Raw genomic sequence first — 18175 nt, 5'->3', positions numbered from 1 at the left:
TCCCATGGATGGATTTCCACAGACCTTTAATTTTGAAATATGCCTCCACTGACAACTTCCAGTCTTCAAAGTTTTCACTTTTAAATATTTGCTATAATTTCCAATTACGCTATGTAAAATTTAATTGCTTTACGTCTTATTTCTTTATTTTCCGTTTAGAGCGAACAGGAAAAGTGTCAAAAACAAATCACGTTTGCATATGGTCATAGTCCTCCTCCTATAGAACATCACCTTACTGTTCCCGAATCTGAAATAACTCTCTTAACACTGCACCCATTGGAGTTGGCCAGACAACTTACTTTACTAGAGTTTGAGCTCTATAAAAATGTGAAGCCATCTGAATTGGTTGGATCGCCATGGACAAAGAAGGACAAGGAAATAAAAAGTCCAAATTTGCTAAAAATTATGAAACATACTACAAATGTTACTCGATGGATAGAAAAAACAATAATTGAAGCTGAAAATTACGAAGAACGGGTGGCTATGGTAACCCGCGCAATAGAAGTAATGATGGTAATGTTGGAGCTAAATAACTTCAATGGAATATTGTCCATTAGCGCTGCAATGGGCAGTGCGTCCGTATATCGCTTAAAATTGACATTCCAAGGTCTGCCAGCACGATATGAGAAGTTTTTGGAGGAATGTCGTGAAATGAATGACGGACATTTGAAAAAGTACCAAGAACGTTTACGATCTATAAACCCACCCTGCGTTCCATTTTTTGGTCGCTATTTAACGAATATACTACATTTAGAAGAAGGCAACCCGGACTTTTTACCCAATACACAACTTATTAATTTTTCTAAGCGTCGAAAAGTTTCCGAAATTATAGGCGAAATTCAGCAGTATCAGAATCAGCCCTACTGTTTAATGGCCGATGCTACAATTAGGGTAAGTCAAATATAGTGTTTATTGCCTATTTAAGAAATGTCAAAAGACCTAACTACCTGTAATTTTCATAAAACACAAAAGAAAATACCAGAAGGAATGGCCGATATTGTCAATTTTTACATTTGTCCAAGCAAAGATACAAATATTAGGATTGCCAAGTTTTAACAAAATCGGATGAGCAGTTCTCTTTCTAGAGAGCAATTTTTTTAATTATTGACAAGATACCAAATGGCAGTCGACCGTTATTACCCATTCCCTAGCTCACCTAATTGTGGACTATTGAAATATCAGAATTATGACTGGTAATTGAACCTAACACCTTCAGATTGCTAGTTTAAAGTCAATAATTCTTTCGGGAATTTCTTAAATGTATACTTTAACAAATATGTTGTTTTCGGTTTTTAACATTTCAGAAAAAATACCACAAGAACACAGCTTAAAATTATGAAAAAAAATTAAAGCACATTTTTTATCTGTCTATATAAGAAAAAAACGGATGTAAGATGCCATTTTTCACATTTTCTACAAATTTATATCATATAAACGCGAAACACGTAATCGTAAAATCACCCTCAGAATAATTTTACATAAGAACTCTGACAACACTTAAATTGGTGAACAATGCTCCAAAATACATGAATGAATCGGCCCAATTACGGTTTTCGTTTCTATAGTCGTCGTCGACTTTATGTGCAAGTCGCCCAAACCGTCGCTTCGATTCAAAGATGGTATTACGGTAAGGCATTGAAGCGACATCGACAGTTTAAAATAAAAGTTGGCAACAACTAAAAAAGCGTTGGCAACACTCCCTTGTTATTGACAAAATAAGAAATTTTTTTTTTTGTATTTTGAATTCTCTTTTGGAAAAATAAAAAATATAGTGAAACAATGGATATTATAAATGCGTTACATATCTTAAGCTCAAGTGAGGATGAAGTGGAGAATGTATTAGTAGTGCAGCGGCGAGTGCTAAGGCAGCAAACAAACATATTTGCATTGCCTGACTCTTGATTATGTTGTTCCAAAAGTTTATACTGCTCTTTCAAGAATTCAATAGTTTCTTCTTTCCTTGATGACTTTTTATCATTGTTTTTTCTGGGCGATCGAGAAGTTTAGATAGTAGTTACATCAGTCTCGTCATCAGCATTGTCCACTGGCTCATTTTCATGATCTATAACGTCTGTTACAATTATGTTTTCCGTCGACTAAAAAATACAATGTCGTCACAATTTTTTACGGCGACAGATTTTCTTAAAAATCGACTTCACGTCGACTGTTGTATCAACAACTATAATAGTAATCATTTTCGCTATCGACAAAAAACGACAACCCTAATATTATTGTCGCCTCGACTTCATTTTGCGAGGCCGACGACAACCATAATAGGGCCGAATGTAAAAAGTGTATTAACCCTCTACTCCAAAAAGAAGCGTTTATGAGGAAATAAATAAAAGAGTCACAAAATTAAAATACAGCGTCACCTAGAAATCCAATTCATCACGTCACAGCCAGTCCGATTCAAATAACACCGTCTCAACCAACTTTCCAACAAGCAAGTTTCTCAAAAGTATCTGAAATAGAAAATACATTAACACTGTTTGCCAAAAAAAGTCAAAAGTCCTTACCTCACTGGATTAAACAACGCATCTTATAACACAAATAATACACTCTAAATAGATAATACAGAATCTGAAAGTTCAAAATAAAAACTATAGTTAAAAAATATGAATTTATTACAATGTAATGTGCGAAGTCTAAAGAAAAATAAGAATTTTCTAGAATTCTTTCTTAAAAAGCAAAATATAGACACATGTATTCTGAGTAAAATATTTAATATAGACGAAAGTCAAAACTCTTCATCTATACAAAGCTATAAAATAATCTCCAAAAAAAAAAAAAAAAAAGAAGTGACAACTATGGTGGAGTTGTCCTACTATTCAAAAAAATATACAGTTCAAAAAGATCCCTTTCGAAACACCTTTGGATATTCTCATCTGCCAAACCACAAATTTAACAAACAGTTTAACTCTGGTATCCATATATTTCCCACACTCAGTGAGATGTGCAACAATAAAAAAATAACTACCTAAATTAATATTACTGCTTGGTAACCAAATCAACACTTTTATATGTGGCGACTTCAATGCTAAACATACAGCATATGGTGATTCTTTTGTCTCACAGCGGGGAAAAACAATAAAATAGATCTTTGATGCTTCCAATTTTCAATGCCTAAACAATGGTAACTATACTTTAAAAAAAATATAAATGATCTGGGTGGATCTGTTTTAGACCTATACTTCACCAACAAAATCTTGCCAATACAATGGAATACTTTTAGAAACATGATCGGTGGAAGCCATCACTACCCTGTAATATTGAATATAAACAAAACAAAGTCCAAAGGACAAATTTTTTTTTTGGCAAAAAAACAATTATTGAGAAATCTTGGTCAGATACAACTAAACAAAAACTTTGAAAATATACAATCTGCGATAAAATGCAAAAACAAAAAGTCTACTTATGTTTTAAAAGGAATCAAAACACCAAAAGCTTGGTGGGATTCTTATGTGGAAAAACAATAAAGATTTAACTAGCTGCTCAAATAACATACGACTTATGTAGCAATGATGTCAACGCAAGAAATCTAATTGAAAAGATAAAAAATTCAAAAATGCAGTACAATTTGCCAAAACATCACACTTTCAAAAATAAGATACAAAATTTAAATAAAGAACCCAGCTCAAAACATCTTTTTCAATTTGTTCGAGGGTGCAAAAATAGTTTATCATCAAATGTTAAAGGCAGATGGTCTCCAACAACAATAAACTATTTCTATCTCATCTAAAAGACCAAGTAACGGACAATCCATTTAATTATGTCTGTAAATCTGTTAGTAATCACTCCGTTTTCACAATGGGGGAATTTTTACTGGTGCTAAAAAAATAAGAAGAAAACCTCTGCTGCTGGCCTAGACGGCATAACTTATGAAATGATAAATCATTTATCTGACTCTGCAAAGAACAACTTTTTTGAAGCATTTAAATCAGAGATGAATGGAGGAAAATAAAGATTGTCCCAATACCCAAAAAGGGCAAAGATCTAGAATTGTTCACAAATTTTAGACCCATTGCTCTAATATATGTCCTATTTAAAATAATAAACTTAATGGTAAAAGAGCGTTTGCAACAATTCATTGATGAAGAAAATATTTTGCCAACAAATACTTTTGCATATAGGAAACATCAGTCAACTTCAATGTGTATCAACAATTCACTGTACACCATAAACTATTACAAAAGCAAAGGTGAGAAAGTTATAATTCTAGGAATTAATACAATTTAAGTGTCACAACCGACAGTTATACCAAAATATTGCAAACAACCCTACCAACAAGACCAGTTTGGGTTTAATCTACATGAAATTTAAACACATTCTCAACGAAACTATAGTAAATCAGAGAGAATATCTCAGTAGTAAATTCACTTTCTTCTTAAACTTATTAAACTCTACAAAAAATACACAACCCAATGAATTTTATAGAGTAATACTGCAAGAAAAAACTGAACGACTTCAAAACACAGGACACACGATATGGGCAACCGATGCCTCGATTTCCAGTACTACGACTGGTTGTGCTGTATGCAATATCTCAAATGATCAAAACTTCTTATTCAAAATACCGGCAAAAATGTCATCACTTATGGGAGAATTACACGCCATCAATAATGCAATAGACATAATGATAGACGACAACATCAGAAAAGCCACCATTCTTACCGATAGTAAAAATACATGTCTAATTTTAAAACAAAATGGTACCCAAAACTACCTGGCCAACAATATTCTACAAAAGGTAAACAACTCAAGTCTAATACAACTCACCATCATCTGGATTCCCTCGCATATAGGCATTGCTGCTAATGAACGTGCAGACTTTTTCGCCAAACATGCAGCTGAAGTTGGTTCAATCATACAAACTGGCCTCTCGATAAAAGATGCTCGCTCCCTAATCCACCAACATCTATGGAGTGAATGGAAGGAGAATTATAAATTTCAATCAGTAAAAGCACTTCTCACAATTCTTCCCAGAGCCACCAAACCGCCATTGGTTTTCAGGATTCAACATGTCACTTGGAGAAATTAAGGTTATAAACAGACTTCTCACTGGTCATACATATGGAAAAACTTACCTGTTCCTCATCATATGGAAAAACTTACCTGTCCATATATACAATAATGACAGAATGAATTACAATTTCTTTACAAAATTTTCAAATTTACCTGCAGTACTCAAAAGTTTTGCCTGTGAAAACTTTCGTGAATTGTGCAACTTCATTCATAAAAACAACATACAGCTATAACCCGGAATCACATCACTCACATCACAAAACTACAAGAATAAAAAGAAATGGAAAGCAACAAGGAACTCGAAATAATTATCGATAACTAACAATCGACTACAAAACAATGGTACATTCATACTACGGGCATCGTACCGACCTCGTCGTGACGGCGTAACCAATAACCGATTCCAAAAAAACCCTCTACTGATATATGTGGATATGCCGTTATGCTGTCGTTGTGCTATGTCGCTGACGGAAAGCAACCGAATAGCGTAAGAAGTAACAATGGGGAAGAGTAAAATGTCGATAGTCTTTGTTACTGACGATAAAACCGAAATTGGCTTTATCATTCGCCTTTGTTGACATCATTTCCTTCAGTATCGGAACGACCCGACCTATTTATCAGGTTTCGGAACGATGTACGTGGGTAGTGAGAGGTTGAGGACTTTTATCAGGTAGTCAACTCCCGATGTATCTAGCTTTTTCAGCATTACCATTGTGATTCCATCTAGTTCAAATGTTTTGAATGACATCTCCAATATCAACTATTGAAAACTGTTGTGATAGTTCCTGGGAGGAAGGATATCTAATACTACGTAGAATTCTTCGCTTACTTTCGAGATGATAGACAAATTAGCGGCCAGCATAACTTGTTGGGGCAATAACTGTAACTTCATTTAAAGAATTACGCACAATCCACTCATATAAGTTAAAATGTTGCAGCAATGTTCCAACTTGTTGACCTCCATTTCAATTCCCTTGGGATCAGTGGTGTTGGAATACTGAAGCTCTTCACTCTCGTTCGCAGGTGCCGCTTCCTTTGCTGGGAGGATTAGTCTTGTTACGGGTATTTGGTAGTAGGCAGTTTCCTGAAGCAAAGGTTGTTGAATTCTTGGAGTTCGGACCATTGAGCTTTCCCATTGCGATCTGTCTTTAGAAACGATTTGGTGAGATGTCATGGTGCGTTCTACCTACGGCGCAAAGCATTGTCTACATAGCCTCTATATAACGGTACCTGCCGACAGTCTTTATTTTTTTCAGTTTTGGCTACAGTTTCTAACGCAATAGTTTACTACATCTACATCCCATGACACAACAGTGTCTATGCAGACCCACGTTTTGCTACAATCCACATATAACGGCACCTACGGATGTTCATTGTTCTTCTGATTTTAGCCATATTTTTAAAAATCAGTGTTTTAAATCGAATACGTGATATTCACAAAGTATACCGCCCACTGCTATAGAGTATGTAAATGTAAGTCCACGTTTTGGTATATCCATGCAATTTTAAAGGGGATATTAAACGAATTTAATGTGTTTTAGTTGTTTTTCTTCAATTTTTCAAATACTGAAAAGTAAAATCTTTTGCAGAATGAAGATTTTGAAAAACATGAAAAAAGAAAAAATATCAATATGCCAAACCAAAAAAATACCGGAAATCCGCCCAGGTCATCAATTTCACATTTTTAAGCCCATTTTTGGGCATAAATCTCCACTTTCGCAACAATGGTGCTAAGTAAAGTCATTAGCAGACCAGGGAGTTAGTTCTTGTTTTATTAGAAAATGAAATGAAGCATATTTAATTTATCAAAGGATTTTAGCCTCTGGCGGCTCATATAACATTTCTCCCTTTATGGAGGTTTTAATTTTAGATTTTCATAGAACAAGACACCATGGGAAAATAAGGCAAAGTGTTACACTCTCATCTGTTCTGTCAACGCTGATTATAGCCTAAAAGCAAACTAAAATAAAACTCAATTCACAGCTAATCATCCAGGGATATACACATTAACTGCTAATCTCTTAACTGACAGACTACATTCCACAACGAGTCACTATAGTCTAGCTAAATCGACATTATTATTTACTTGACATAAACATACATATTGGAATTAAGCAATCCAAACCAAAATATTGGGTGACGTGTGTCCCTTAAGTTGGATGTGTTTTCTCAATGGAAAACAATTATACTTTTTATTTTTTTATTTCGAAAAAAAAGTTATTTCTCGGAATTTTTCATGCATAAAGGGTTTTTTTTTTTTGTAAGTAAATCAGATATTTTTTAAAGAAATGATAAACTATATCACTGTAGTGTGTTCACTAAATGAGCTATTTTTATACCATCCAGCATGAAAAGTATGGTACATTAAATTTGTCATTCCGTTTGTAAAACCTAAATATTCCTGATCACCATAAAACTCTAAGTCGTCTGTTGAAATCACAATACAAAATACATTATTTGACGTACAGTTTTGAAATAGTTTAATGGTATCTAAGATTGTTGGTATTGAAGATGAGGTATATCGGTCCACGCCCATATATGGTAACCCCCGCTTGATGATTTAAGCCATATGACCACCGAATTGTTTAAAATTTGGTATTATGACTTTATAACGAGTTCTACCCGTTACTGGTGTATAGCATTTTCAACTCAAATGCCGCCTTTGTAACGTTATATATCGCCCTTGTAATGGGCGATATTCGTTATTTTATTATGTCACATTTTATATCGGGTTAGTTTAAAATTCGTTATTTGTAGTTAATAATGGGTTCTACCTGTGTCCAAACATATATCGGGTTAGTTTAAAATTCGTTATTTGTAGTTAATAATGGGTTCTACCGGTGTCCAAACATTGTTCATATTTGTCTACGGTTTTCATATAATGGTACCAACCAATATTCGGTACTTCATGATCCTGGCTACTTTTTTCTATGGGATTGTTTGAAGTTTGAAAGAAAGCGAAACTGGTAGTTTTGCAATATTTGCTGATCGCTACCAATATTCTGATTCCATCTCGGCGAGAGAAATATCACTTAATTTTTTTTACTTGTTACTTTAGTTTACTAAAACTTTTAACGTCCATTGGGGTCCATGGTTTTGGCTCCGCAGCTGTCACGCTCTTTCATATAGGTGTAGGTGTCCTAGTTTTGACAGTAAAACAATTAATATTAGCTTCCACAAAAAATAAAATTAAAGAAAAAATATTTTATTTTGTATTTGAATTTCCGTTTACAATTCTCTTGAAAACAAATAAAAAAATTGCACGGGACATTAACGATATAATATTTTGGGTTAAAAATAAAATAGTTTCAAATCTATTCACGTTTACAAAATTGGATGCTGATCCCGAGAGTTACAAGGGTACTTATTATCTTATAAAGGGAAACATTCTTGGTTATTTGATGTAGATGTTACGAGCATTTCTAATAAAGACAATGCGAAAAGATTGTATATTAAGTTTCCATTTTCTTTTCTCAAAAATCAAGATCAATGGCATGTTAACAGAAATTTTCTTGGCTAGGTCCGCCGTGGTAAGGTTACGTTGACCCGATTATTCTACTCGTAACACTAGAGTTTCCATGCCAACTTGAAAACCACACATTTAAAAGAAAATACGAAAACCAAAGAAAAACAAGCTTGAACCATTCCATGAGTAAAAATTAAAAAAAAAAAAAACTGTGACCGGTGTTGCGTCACTGGAGTGCACTTTCCCCACCCTACGCCATTGGTAACTCATACACTGATAATTTTCTAAAGGTACCCCAATAAAAAAAGAAATACCGTTCACCGTTACTCAACACCGCCTATGGTACAGCTACTCTCTTTCATAAAAGAAGAAAAGAATTTAGCAATTCATTTTTTTTAATTCAATTTTTTTAATTATTAGTTAGAAGTAATATAATAAAATGTATCATACTTAAAACTATTGTCATATTTTTTTTTCTTCTTTTTTCCTTAAAAGTACTTATTTATTTATAGTTATTTTATTACGTGTGGTAAATTTTTTCCTGTTTTTAATTTTCTTTTTTCTTCTTCTGTGTCTAGCTTAGATTACACATGTATGTATATGTTTTTATAAAAATTATGTATGAATATAAATTGTTTAAATTCGTTGATTTTTTTTTGTATTTTAAATTTGCGCTTTTACAAAATTTGTATTCTTTCTTTTTTTGTCACTTCATGTACTTTCAAATTATATTGAGTGTGTCCACGAAGAGGGAGGTTTATAATTACATTTTCTTTATAAAAAAGAAGTTATTATCAAAATAACTTTTCATCTACTTCGAGTGCTTCACTTTTTGTATCATCTTTTGTCAATGGCATTCCGTCCAATTGATCAAGACCTTTACCCACTGTTTAATTTTTTTTAATAATTTCTGCTCTCAACTTTTAGCTTTTCTTTCCATACGGTTGATTTCTGGCACATTAATTTCTACTACAGTTTATTCAATGGCTTAAGACCATTTCCAGAACTTTTGTTATTAGAGTTAATGTGTAACTTTTCTTTTGTAGTATTTTTATTTTTCTTTGCAATAAGAAAAATGTTTTCACAACTACACAATGATGCAACTGAGAAGCTTTGTAAGCATTCCCTACTTCATTTTTGCGGCGAAATATTTCCACAGGTCAAGACAACTGTTTCATTGGAATGCACGAAGACGACTCTGGCAATGAACAGAATTTTAAAAGTCTCTTGTCTGTACCAAATAAAAACTCTGACAAGGCCTGCATACATGATGGCAATGGAGAATTACCGCAATCACTAGGGCAAAAACAAAGACACCATATATACCGTGTCTTTAACTATCAAGTATAAACAAATCTCCGACAAACGATATTGTGAGCGTCCAAAACAAAAATACCCCCTTCAGATAATGCGTATGCAGCGTTTATGCTTGCTTCAAAAAAAGAAAAAAACAATTCATTACAAAACTGCTTTGTTATGAAAATTTCTAATTGATTAACGAACAGGAAATGGAATTGATTTTCTAATTGAATATTCAAACGTGTGGCACGACGAAAAGCCAGGCAAAATAAAAAAATGACTATATCATTTGCTTATATAAAACAAGCATCTATTAATTATTGGTTGTAGAGGATTTAAAATGAGATTAAGTATTGACCGTTGGATACTTTACTTTGAGATCTGCAGCATGAAATCTACCAATTAGCTTTCCTTGAAGATCTTATACGTTATATAAAGCTTTACCGACTTGTGCTCTTATTCGGCATTTAATGTATTTTGGGCTAAATTTAGCGTTAACCCCCTTTTCAAATGTGCTAAGATTATGGGATCTCCGAAAGATTTCCTGTCCAACTCGATTCCTAATATCTGAAAGCTTGTCTGTTCGAGTGACTATAGTGTCATCCACTACGACATTCAATTTATCTAACAGGGTGTAAGTGGAATCATGCATACACATGTTTTGAACAAACATGGCGTAATATGGAGAGCATTGAATAGAAGAGTGAAAATCGCTGCGTAGAGTTCCCAGAATGCGGGGAATACATTTGTCCCAACTACAATGATCGGGTTGATCTTTTAAGTAAAAACGAATCTTAGAAATTATTTCCCGGTTTACCCGTTCAGCCGCATTGGCTTGTGGCGAGTACAAACCGGTGCGAATATGAGTTACGCCGAAGAGTTCAAAGAAGTCTTGCATTTCTTTCGAAATGAATTTTTTGGCATTGTCCAATATGTAATTTTCAAAATAGTCAATGACATTAGTTGACTTGGCAGACGGCATAGGCTGGAGGAATAAGTACTTAGTAAAGTGGGCCAAAGTAATAAAAAGGTAGGGTTTTGAAAGAATTGCCCATAAGGGGACGGAGTATTTGGTTGGGTGGTTTTGTAACTTTACAATCGTCACAAGTTTCAACATATTGTTTTATATCCTTGATCATTAAGTGCCAGTAATATTTTTCCCTTATGCGCGCTAAAGTTTTTTGAAACCGCCGTGACAACTTACTTCGTGCCCAAGCTTAATTGTAGTCTCTATCAAAGTATTTGGGAGCCAAAGCTTCCATAAGCTATCTTCGTCATGACAAACACCCATGCGAAATTTAACGCGTTTAAAGACCTTATCATCTCGAAGTTGAACATCTGGTAAAGAATCCTGATTTTTTTGACGTCTGTTTTGAGGACCTGATAGTCTGGGCAATAAAAATGGCTGGACGATAAATGTATTTCAGGGAAGCTCAAATCAATATCTAGTGCGCCTACATCAGAACGGGATAATGCATCTGGGACAATGTTTAAAGAGCCCTTGCGGTGTTCGATGCTAAAATAAAATCCCTGGAGTTTCAGGCTTCAACGGGCTAATCTGCCGCTCAGATCTTTTTGGCTCATGAGCCATTTGAGGTTTGAATGGTCCGTTATAATTCTAAAAGGTAAGTCCACATAGGGTCTAAAACAATTCATACATATAATTGCCTCCATACATTCCAGTTCTGTGACGGTATAATTTCGCTGAGCGCGATTTAATTTTTGTGATATGAATGCTATTGGCTTCTCTCCATCATTTTCGTCAACCTGATATAAAACTCCTCCAACACCAACACGGGAGGCATCATACTGAATAATGAACTTCTTTGAAAAATCCGGTTGGGCGAGTACTTTGGCTTCACTAAGTGCCCTTTTTATCAATTCAAAACTGTTTATTGTCTCAGGCGTTAAATCAAATTTACCTTTTCCACTACGCAAACAATCAGTTAAAGGGCCAGACATATCAGCAAAAGTGTTAATGAAAGTGCGGTACCAATTTGCAATACCAATAAAACGACGTACCTGTCTAGGAGTTTTTGGCAATGGAAAATCAACAATTGCTGACACTTTGTCTGGGTCAACCTTAAGACAACCTCCCCCTACCCGATACCTTGAATACTTTATCTCCGCTTGACAAAACTTACTTTTTGAGACAATAATGGTCAATCCCGCAGACTTAAACAGTTGGGCTACCTCACGAAAAACTTGAATATGATCAGAAAATGTGTCGCTACAAACAAATACCTTCTTTATCCATTAAATGGCTCATGGACTGGGGACCGCTACAAAGCCCGAACGGCATAATGGTGTACTGATAGAGGGGTCTACCCGGTACAGCGAAAGTCGTTTTTTCTTTTGACGAGTTCGTCAGTGGGATTTGGAAAAACGCATCCTTCAAGTCTATCTTACTAATAAACTGAGTATCCTGCAACCTCGACAATAGACCATTAATGTGAGGCAATGGATGGGAGTCCTTCTTAGTTATGGCGTTAAGCCTTCTCGAGTCTAAACAAAGTCGAATTTTACCTGGTTTTCGAATATTCACTATGGGAAAACACCAGGGTGAATTCGACTCCTCAATTATACCATATACTTCTGCTTGCCTGGGAGGTGACAGCGGGTAATGTTTGCACTTTATTGGCACAGCATCGCCAGTGTCAATACGGTGACTTAAAAGAATGGTTCTACCCAGACCAAGCTTTTCAAAAGACGGAAATTCTGCCATTACGGCTTGAAGTTGCAAATTCTGGTCGGGAGATAATTCATGAAAGCATGGAGAAGAAGTATTGGTTTCAATGGGTTCTAATTCGATTGACTCGATGGGAGGTATAATATCGGGGGCTATAGCGAAGCTTTGCCAAAAATCCAAACCCATATATATTTCTTGACGTAAAGAGGGGACAATATAAAAATCAATGTCTTTGGTGACTCCTTTATAGGTGACAGGTAGCTTACAGTGTCCTATTACTGAGTTTCTTGAGCCGTCTGGGGTGGAAATTGCAGATTTAAAAGGCCTAATTTTTAGGTTATGTCGGTCTATGAACTCTCTACTATTATTCCTAGGACAAACACACTGGCTCCTGAATCCAGCAAACCGAAAAAAGTTTCATCAAGTATCAAAATTTTTGCAAAAGGTCTTTCATCTGATATACCACATAGAATAGAAGACTGAATTAAACGACGTTTCGGCAATTTAGAATACGTTTGGAATTTTGGGGTACAATCTGAGAAAAGTGTTAGTAAAACATCGTCACTGGGTAGTGGCAATACAGATCTGTCTTCCTGTGGAAGACTCGTGTTTAACCCTATTGTGAACTCGGGGGTGGTTGAGATGAACGACTGTCCCCGGTAACTAACTTGCTCCGTTTCCGGTTTCCCGTTTGGGGATTCTTACAGCGAACTGTTGCAACGCCACGCTCACCACACTTATAGCAAAAAAGATTACGAATTTCCCCAGGACAGTATAAGTTAACACAGTCTCCGTCGTCTCACCCTAATATCCCAGACGGAATGGTTGTTTATGAATATTCAACAGAATGCAATGCAATAATCCACACGAGTAGCAACATCAGCATTCTGACTTCCAACTTAATGAAACTTAACACCAAACACGAGGCGCAGTGTCAGCGGTTACTATAATAAATTTTGAATTTATTAAATGTCTTCTTAGATTAAGTCATTCAGTTTTTCAAACAAACTCGAATCAATCAAACGTACATTCGTTAATTTGCGCCCTACAAGGGAAAACAAATTAATTAAAAAATTCTTGTTGCCTTACGGGTGCTAAGTGTTTTAACAGAAAGTACTTTTGTCATCTTACGGGACAAAGTAAAAATTGCAAACAGACTAATAACATTATTTTTTGTAACCTTACGGGACAAAAAATAAATACAATCTAGAAAATACTTTCGCCATCTTACGGGACAAAGTAACAATTGCAAGCAAAAACAAAAAATTAAAAGTGCAAAGCGCAAAAAGGACAAATTATTAATTAAATAAAGAATTTGTCGCATTACAATTACAAATTTTTAAAAAAAATATTCCAAGTCACCAGAGCTTCGAAATAGCCTGGGCAGCGAAATAAGAGGACAAACAAAAGGAAAAGAAAAGTCACCAGAGCTTCGGAATAGCCTGGGCAGCAAGAAGAAGAAACTAAGGGAACCAGCAAGTCTATCAACCGAACTGCCAGCCTGTCAACGAATCCAGTCAAATACTTAGCTGTAAAATGTATCTAAAATATTACGTTGTAAGTAGAGTGATAAGTTAAATGTAAATTTCAGTTTATTTTAACTAAAAACTAAGTGTGTTGAGCTTGCGAAGGTGACTGAAAATTTCTTGTTTTTTTTTCGAAAATTAATGAGTATTGTGGACAAAGAAGTGGACTTATTGATCGAAGGTATAAAAAACATTTCAGTGGTCAGGGAATCTGTAAAAATGTTGACAGCAGAACAAATAAGGACCCTGGTGGACTCTGCCATTCAGGCAGCTTTGGCTGTCTAAAGACAGACTTTTGAGAAACAATTAAAACTGATTAAAAACAGGTTTAGTGATATCGTAGTTTCAACACCAGACGTCGAGACTTATAGAGAAATATTCATTGTGCCGGTAGTACAATGCGAGGAAATAAAATAAAGGGACGAGCAGATATGATCTTGTCTTCCTTCAATACACTTCTTAACTTCAAGGCAATTATTGCCCGTCTCGATTTCACATACTCGGACAAACGTCCGATTTACCTCATTGAACAAGAATTATCAACCCTCCGGCAAGGAAATCTTACACTTCTGGAATATTATGATGAAGTTGAGAAGAAACTTACCTTATTGACTAAAAAGACATTGATGACCTACGACAAAACAATTGCCGCCTCACTTAATGAAAAATGTAGAATGCATTAGCATTAGCTCAGGAAGTGGAATCTAATAGGGAGAGGTATCTGTTTGCGTCTAATTTTGCCAGATCTCGCGACGATAAAGGAAACTTAAGGAATTATCAAGCGACAACTGGATCTTCCTCAACTGAACCTTATGTAAGGAAAAATCCTCATTTCACGAAAGGGCGTAGGTCTGACAACAAAAAGTCTTATTTACAGAGTCCAGTTGAACCTATGGACGTTGATGATTCAGCTCGTTTTAGACAATCGATAAAATATAGGAATCATTACTGTGACGTTCCATCTCCAAGTGGTCAAGGATCAAAGAGACCGAATAGTGGTACAGCAAGATTTACTGGGATGAAGCACCAGAGAGTCAATCTTCTGACCAAGACTATCAAACTCTTGCAGACAATGAAGCAAGTGACATTGATGTTGATGAAGCGGACGAATTTGATCAGATAAATTTTTTTAGAGGTAGTTCCCTGCTACCGTTCATAGAAAGAACTATAGCGGGGAAGAGAATAAAACTCTTAGTAGACACGGGGGCTTCAAAAAATTACATTAAACCTATAAAAGGTTTAAAACATGTGGTTCCCGTAGATAATCAGTTCGTAGTGAAATCAATTCACGGTTTCACTACGATTGACAAAAAATGTGTCGTTAACGTGTTCGACACCAATAGCATTTTCTTTATTCTTCCATCACTGTCAATATTCGACGGGATAATTGGTCTGGATCTGCTCACGCAGACTAGTGCTACATTTGACTTTAACAATAAAGAAATAAAAGCTAATTCCGGAATAGAAAAACTTCAATTCCTAAGATGTGCAAATGTAAATTTCACAAAAATTAGGGACATTCAGGTACCTCAAGGGATATCGAAGAAATTTAAGGAAATGATGCAAAATTTGTCGGGAGTTTTTGCAAACCCCAAAGAGGCACTTCCATACAATACGAATATCGTGGCCACAATTCGTACTACTACGACTGATCCCAGGTATTCCAAGCTCTAGCCATACCCAATGGGTGTGGCGGAATTTGTAAATTCTGAAATAAAGGATTTGTTAAAAAATGGAATAATAAGGCCTTCTAGGTCAGGATTTCATCAGATTACTCTCTCAGAACAAGATAGAGAGAAAACTTCATTTTCGGTGGCAAACGGGAAATGTGAATTTTGTAGACTTCCTTTTGGCCTGAAAAATGCTCCTAGCATTTTTCAAAGAGCCATTGATGATGTTTTGAGAGAACAAATCGGAAAGACATGTTATGTTTATGTGGACGATGTTATAATTTTTTCCGAAAACGAGGAAGACCACATTAGACACATTTCGTGGGTCTTGACTAGATTGCTTGAAGCCAACATGAGAGTTTCTCGTGAAAAATCTCACTTTTTAAGGAAAGTGTTGAATATTTTGGCTTCATCGTATCTAGAGATGGCATCAAAACGTGCACAGAAAAAGTGGAGGCAATTCGCAATTACGAACAGCCCACTACACTTTATAATATCAGGTCATTTCTAGGCCTGACAAGTTATTACAGATGTTTTATTAAAGACTTTGCTTCAATAGCAAAACCTCTTTATGATATTTTAAAAGCGGAGAATGTGAAGGTTAGCGCCTCTCAATCAAGGAAAATTAAGATTAATTTTTATAAAAATCAACTCCAAGCTTTCCAAAAGTTGAAAGAAATCCTTGCCTCCCAAGATGTCTTACTGTTATACCCTGACTTTTGATTTGACAACAGACGCTTCGGCATTAGGAATAGGGCAGTGTTTTCTCAAGGTGGTAGGGCTATAACAATGATTTCCAGATCATTGACCAAAAGAGAGCTAAATTATGCCACTAATGAGCGTGAATTATTAGCTATTGTTCACTGACAAGAACACTCTAGTCAATGATGTTCAATCAATGATGGTTCAAAATATTTTTGATAAAAATTAACAAAGAGAGATAGTTGTTACTGAACATAATCGTGCTCATAGAGCAGCACAGGAAAACGTTAAACAAATTCTCTCTTCATTACGCACCCGCACTTCATAGTACTTCAAACGGGCAAGTTGAACGCTTTCACAGTACCCTTTCAGAGATCTCAAGATGCCCCAAATTAGAAAAAAATTGAGAGTACGGTTGATCTAATCCTACTTGCAACAGTGAAATTTAACCGAATCATACACTCAGTGACAAACCAAAGACCAATAGACATAAAGAGAAGGTGAAAGAAAGATTAACTTACGCTCAACTGACATCGTTAGAAAGAAACAACACCTCTCGACAGAACAGATCATTTAATGTTGGAGACCGAGTGATTGTAAGGAACAATAAACGGTTAGGTAATAAACTAACCCCCCTATATTCTGAGGAAATTGTTGAAGCAGATCTAGGAACAACTGTTCTTATAAAAGGGAGGGTCGTCCACAAGGACAATTTAAGATAAACGAACACGCCCTTACTACTTTTTTTTTTTATACCCTCCACCATACTATGGAGGGTATATTAATTTTGTCATTCCGTTTGTAACTCCTCGAAATATTCATGTCAGACCCAACAAAGTATATATATTCTTGATCAGCGTAAACTTCTAAGACGATTTAGCCATGTCCGTCTGTCTGTCTGTGTGTCTGTCTGTCTGTCTGTCCGTCTGTCTGTTGTAATCACGCTATCTTTCGAACAAATTGAGATAGAAGTCTAAAATTTTGCACACATGTATATTTTCCCAGTAGGCAGGTTAAGTTCGTAAATGGGCCATGTAGGTCCAAGTTATCATATAGCCCCCATATAACGGTACCTCCCGATATTCGGTATTTTGATGATTTTAGCGACATTATTCACCGGAATTATTTCAAATTTGGTATTTGAAGTTCGTAATGGATACTACAGCCTAAGACAGAAAATTATCTGTGCAGGTCCACGTCTTCATATGGCCCCCATATAACGGTACCTCCCGATATTCGGTATTTTGATGATTTTAGCGACATTGTTTACCGGAATCGTTTCAAATTTGGTATTTGAAGTTCGTAATGGATACTTCATCCAAAGTCAAAAAATGAGCCATGTAGATCCACGTCTTCATATAGCCCCCATATAACGGTACCCCCCGATATTCGGTATTTTAATGATTTTAGCGACATTATTTACAGGGATTCTTTCAAATTTCGCATGTGAAGTTCGTAATGGATACTTCAGCCCATACAAGAAAATTGTCTGTGCATGTCCACGTCTTCGTATATCCCCCATATAACGGTACCCCCCATATTCGGTATTTTGACGATTTTAGCTACATTATAAACAGATTTTTCTTCATGTTCGCATTTAAATATTGTAATAATTTATGACAAAAGTTGCCTATGCAGGCCCACGTCGTCGTATAAGCTTTCGGTATTTTTAAGATTTTAACAGAATTTTTAACGTTTTTTTTTTTTTTTTGGAAATTGCCAAATTTGTACCAAATGGTGCAGGGTATTAAAAGTTCGGCCCGGCCGAACTTACAGCTTTTTTACTTGTTTTTGAATAAAT

The 18175-nt window shown here is 35.4% G+C and overlaps 1 protein-coding gene and 1 long non-coding RNA gene across 9 annotated transcripts in view; one reads left to right on the top strand and one right to left on the bottom strand.

The window, feature by feature from the left end:
* The window catches only part of LOC101893166 (protein son of sevenless), a 292107-nt gene that overhangs the window by 156159 nt on the left and 117773 nt on the right, over positions 1-18175 (top strand). For 7 of the 8 annotated variants that reach the window (XM_059128325.1, XM_059128319.1, XM_059128322.1 and 4 more), the window contains exon 11: positions 160-891. The exons of the other annotated variant lie outside the window; for it this stretch is intronic. In XM_059128325.1, the coding sequence (XP_058984308.1) occupies positions 160-891 (732 nt within the window). The remainder of the gene's footprint in view (positions 1-159; positions 892-18175) is intronic. 8 annotated transcript variants of the gene reach the window in all.
* Positions 1568-7155, bottom strand: LOC131805081 (uncharacterized). Its single transcript, XR_009343506.1, has 4 exons — positions 4965-7155; positions 4777-4915; positions 2517-2580; positions 1568-2462 (listed from the first exon to the last, which is right to left on the bottom strand). It is a non-coding gene; the product is annotated as an uncharacterized LOC131805081 (long non-coding RNA).

This window comes from Musca domestica, unplaced genomic scaffold (assembly GCF_030504385.1).
Source record: "Musca domestica strain aabys unplaced genomic scaffold, Musca_domestica.polishedcontigs.V.1.1 5, whole genome shotgun sequence".
NCBI classification, from domain to species: Eukaryota; Metazoa; Arthropoda; class Insecta; order Diptera; family Muscidae; genus Musca; species Musca domestica.
This window is presented reverse-complemented; position numbering and strand designations above follow the sequence as displayed.